This window comes from Littorina saxatilis, linkage group LG13, assembly GCF_037325665.1.
Source record: "Littorina saxatilis isolate snail1 linkage group LG13, US_GU_Lsax_2.0, whole genome shotgun sequence".
Classification (NCBI taxonomy): Eukaryota; Metazoa; Mollusca; class Gastropoda; order Littorinimorpha; family Littorinidae; genus Littorina; species Littorina saxatilis.
The window spans coordinates 23,616,421-23,621,477 of record NC_090257.1 but is presented as its reverse complement, the minus strand read 5'-3'; the positions used below and the strand labels follow the sequence as shown (position 1 = coordinate 23,621,477).

At 45.4% G+C, this 5,057-nt stretch overlaps 1 protein-coding gene across 1 annotated transcript; it reads left to right on the top strand.

Annotated features, from left to right (window-relative positions):
* Positions 1–334: 334 nt before the first annotated feature.
* On the top strand, positions 335–4,581 carry LOC138945319 (uncharacterized). The gene is made up of 2 exons (XM_070316739.1): positions 335–1,988; positions 3,640–4,581. Exons 1-2 carry the CDS (start codon positions 345–347, stop codon positions 4,177–4,179), a joined length of 2,184 nt encoding a protein of 727 aa, XP_070172840.1. The 5' UTR covers positions 335–344; the 3' UTR covers positions 4,180–4,581.
* Positions 4,582–5,057: the final 476 nt, after the last annotated feature.

Genomic DNA, 5,057 nt, shown 5'->3' with positions numbered 1-5,057 from the left:
TTTTTTTGGTGGTATTTGTTTGTTTTGTGTGTTGTTGTTTTTTTTTTTTTTTTTTTTTTTTTTTGGGGGGGGGGTGGGGGGTGGTGTTGTTGTTGTTTTTCTAGTTTTCGGGGGGGGGGGGGGGGGTTCTGTCATCATGACACAGCGTAAATGTGTCAGTCCGTCTATGTTGCTGTGACAGTGTTCGTGTCTGGAATTTTAAACCATGTGATGATAGCAGAAACCGTCATATAATAATAGTACCGTTGTTTATTGCGACCAGCAATATGTCGCACCACGGTGCAGGGGAGGCAACCATGTTGCACTTGGTTCAGTTCCAGGGACAGCACTCTTATTGAATCAAAATGGCGATGCGCACGCTGCAAGGTCGTCAAGGGGCCCTGAGCCTCTTGCGTTATCCCTGGTCCTCTCCAACCTACAAGGCGTCCGTACGACATGCAACAGGTGCCTACTATGTTCTTCTTCCCGAAACACCGCCTGACACGTCTGACGACAACGCAGTGATGCAATTTCACGAGACGCCGCGCTTCTCTGCCATCACTCCTGAACGTTGTGTAACTGGCTGTGCCAAGCTCGCGATTCAGTTCGAAACACAGCTAGGAAACCACATCGAGACCCTCAAAGACATATCTGAAGAGAAAACTTTCAGCAGGGTGTTCGACCCCATCGAGACGGTGTCTGTGCCGCTGAACACCGCGTGGAGAACGGCGAAGAACCTCAACTATGTCGCCGGGTCTGACCATTTCAGACAAGCCTTCACCAGGATCCATCCCCAGGTAGAAAGAGCCAAGAACGAAAGGTGGATCAGCGAGACTCTGTACTACGCCAGCCAAGAGGTGAACGCTCACAGTCAGAATCATACAGAGTTCCAACAGCGGTTAGTGTCTCTGTATTTGCTTGAAGGACGTCTGAACGGTATAGAGCTTCGTGGGGCGGAGAAACGTCGTTTCATTGACACTCTCAAAGTGTTGGCACTGGAGAGAAACAATTTTCGCAACAGAGTCATGCTGTGTCAAGGCATGTTTTCACATAGGATTGATGACTTCTCCGCCGTCGCGGAAATGCCCCGGAACATTCTTACTCACATGGCGGAGGATCACTTGAACCCTAGTCGTGGACCTTGGCGTGTCACACTCCAACAAAATGTGTACCTGCCCTTCCTCGATAACTGCCGTGACCGCTCTTTACGCTGGAACGCATGGAACGCTTACAACAGCAGAGCTTCAGTTCACTTCAACGACCGCAACCTCGGCAACCACAAACTGATCGAGCAGCTGCGAGAGTATCGCAAAGACATTGCCCAGATGTTGGGTTACGAAAACTTTGCCGAAATGTCCATGGAGACCAAAATGGCAGGTACTGTCGAAAACGTAGTCAACATGATAGAGACGCTGAAGGGAAAGTTCAAACCTGTAGCTCAGGAAGAGATGATAGAGCTGCAGAAATTCGCCGGCAGTGAAGGTTTCAAGGAACCGCTGCAAGTGTGGGATGTGGGGTATTGGCGGAGAAAGTACCGAGAACACCTGTTCAGGTATGACGAAGACCTCGTGGCAGAACACTTCCCACTAGAAAAAGTTCTGCAAGGACTCTTCGACCACTGCACCGCCATGTTTGGGATCACGATCAGGGAAAGCACAGGGAGCGTGGAAACGTGGCACCCGGACGTCCGCTATTTTGAACTCTTTGACGATCAGGGACAATGTATCAGCTCATTCTTCTTCGACCCTTTCACCCGCCCCGCTGACAAACTGGGGGGAGCTTGGATGGAGATGGGGAGGGAGCAGAGCGAGCTAATGGGAACCAAGCCCTACTCCTACCTCACATTGAACCTGCACAAGCCAGTGTTGCAGTCGTCGCCTGTGCTGATGTACTTTGGTGACGTCTTGTCGCTGTTCCACGAGTTTGGTCACGGCCTGCAACAACTGCTGACCAAGGTTCCCTACAGCGAGCTGGCTGGACAGAAGAATGTGGAGTGGGATGCTGTGCAGGTGTGACATCATTTCCTATTTTGCCCTGTTCGTTTTGCTGTTGTGTTTTCTTTTTGTTTTGAGGTTTGTAGACTGAGTGTTTTGAAAAAGAGAGCCTTATGTAGCTGTACTGTACACGCAAGTGTGTGGGTGTGCATGTCTGTGTGGGTTCCCCATCCACTGGTAAGCTTAGGCCACAAAAACCAAGTTGTATGTTTCTGGTCACCCAACCCTACCTAGTTTTTTCCCGCCGAGCCTAGACTTTTTTTTTATTGCATTTGTAAAAAAAAAAAAAGTTACAAAAAGTGTCAAAACGAAAGTAACAGACGGCAGACAACACAAGGGGGATAACCCCGCATCCCTTTTGTCTCATTTGTTTTGTAATGTGTTGTCTTTCTCTGTGTATAGTAAGTCCAGTCTCTTTGCGTCACTGTATAGTTATTTTCTACCCTGACCAAAAAAACAAAACTGAAAAAATCCCTACCTACCTACCCTATTTTGTGCAGCCATGTTACCAGAAACATACAACTTTTTTTTTTGGCCTTAAGCCCTTGACTGCCCGAAGAATTAAGTTAAACAATTATTTTTTTTAATCCTTACATACGTCAGTTAGACCAAAACTAAGAAAATAGTCTCCGGGGGAGGCAATCTTCTTGCTGCAATTCAAAGGGCAATTAATACACTGCACTTGCTTCCCTTGTCAGAGTATTGATTTTTTCATATACAGACCTGTTTATCCATACGATTTCGCCGTATTATGTACGCAAAGTTGCCAAGAATACGACTAATACGTTTGGAGAGAAAAAAATACGACGATCGTTAAAAAAATTAAGTTTGATCGTGATCACTAAATGGAAGAAGAAGAAGAAGAAATGGAAAGTAGGTTGCCAGACACGTTCTCGTGATAGCCCACTGGATATAATCCAGCTTTGACGATTAGTCAATGTAATCACGTGAGACGTGAGATATGACTAGATTTTACCTGCCGCCAGTGATGTCGTCGAGTCCAGCACGTTGACGAAAATGTTCAAGCGAAAAGCAGTAACGCCTAAAAGTTCCACTTCTGAAAACGGACAATGTTATTGCTGCCCTTGAAGCAATAGCTCATGAATGCTTCTTGTGAGTTGCAAAAATACTCTCAATATTTTGAAAATATGCTGAATCTCGGTGAAAAGTATACCAAAGTCAAAGTGTGGGTAAACAGGTCTGCATAGCAAAATTGTTTTAACCTGATACTATTGTGGCAGTCAATGAGGTCAATTCAAAGCTTTTTGTAAATTGGGAAAATAGAATCAGTTTGTACTTGTAAAGCTTTGTAGGCTGAGACTTTTGAGAGTACCATCCACACCGTCCAATGCTAACATGTATGTGCGACCGAAAGCATGAACATGTTGGCGTAAACATGTATGAATACATGTATGAATTTTGCAAATTATGGAAGTCGATTTTCAAAGTTCTACTGTTAATCTGCAACTCCTTGGTGGATTCTGAAAATTTTAACTTTTTATCTGGTGTTCCTTAGTGGATTCTGAAAGTTTTGATTTGTTATCTGGTGTTCTTTAGTGGATTCTGAAAGTTTTAACTTTTTTATCTGGTGTTCTGTAATGGAAACTAAATATTTAGCTTTTATAAGAAGGCTTTATTTAACTTTTCCTGACTGTTTATTTCCCAGGTGTGCGCTCGCTTCATGCAGCACTGGCTGCTGGAGCCGTCCTTCCTGCGCAAGCTGTCCTCGCACCACCAGACGGGCGATAAGCTGCCCGACGACCTCCTGACCCTGGTCCTCAAGGCCCACAACCACTTCGCCGCCTACGACATGATGCGTCAGCTCTACCTCTCGGCCTACGACATGGAGATCTACATCTCCAACAACCACTGGCACGACGCCATGACGCGCGTGTGGGACGAGTACATGCTTCTGCCGTTGAGTCAGGATGACAACCACCCCTGTTCCTTCACCCATATTTTCTCGGACCAGTACCCCGCAGCCTACTACTCCTACAAGTGGTCGGAGATGATCGCGGCGGACGTCTTTGCTGCGTTCAAAGAAGCTGGCTTGGAGGATCCACAGAAAGTGAGAGCTGTCGGTTCGCGATTCGCCGAGACGTTCTTGGCGCTCGGGGGTGGGGTTCCAGCCAGCGAGGTCTTCCGCCGGTTCCGGGGTCGTGACCCTTCCCTACATGCTTTGCAGGAGCATTTAGGTGTGAAGTGATTGGTTCTGTGGATGATTGGAAAGGAATAGGCTGTGCTTGATGTTTGTTTGTGTGTTTGGTGAACTAGTTAGTGAATACATGCCGACTTTGTAATTTGTATGCATGCGTAGGTATACTCTGATGATGCACTGTCACTGAGTTTTCTGTCTTCGCTGTGAATCTGTCGGCAAAGACTCTGCTAGTAAATGCTATACTTTCTTTCAAACGTGATAGACTTTTGTATGTGGCAGTAAATAAATCTAGCACATGGGGGCCTGTGGACTACTGTCTTGGAATCTCCCCACAATGAAAATCATTTTTACAACACCAAAACTTTGAAGAAGTTTTTTTGCGAAGATGTGCGTCTTGGAACTCATATTGGGCCACAAAAAAAATAGTCTGTTTGCAGTAACATAGGCCAAAAAAATAGTCGGTAGGTCGGGTTCTTTTTTTCCCCAAAAAACATATTTTTAAGTTATTTTGCCAAAAAACAGACTCTTTTTTTTTTCCCCCCAAATGCCAACAAAAGTCTAGGGTCGCGCGAAAAAGTAGGGTCGGTCGGGATACCGTAAACAGACTGTTTTTTTGGTGTTTTTTTGCCTTGTATTTATGCATGTTATGTGATACATGTGTCAGCCTAGAAGTAGAACTAGAAGTAGAACCTCTGGTCCTGAAGAGACTCTGAAGTATTGCTGTGTGTGTGAGTGCATGAATGCACATGTATGTAAGAATGGTGAAACTGAAAAAAGGTATTGTGGAGGGTAGTTGAATTTTGACATTTAATTTATTAAATTCATCAAAACATGATTAACTTTGCCTGTCTTTAACTGTCTGGTTAGTTAGTGCAACTGATTACATTATGGCAGGGCTCCCCACAGACACTCCACTTGGAGAGTCC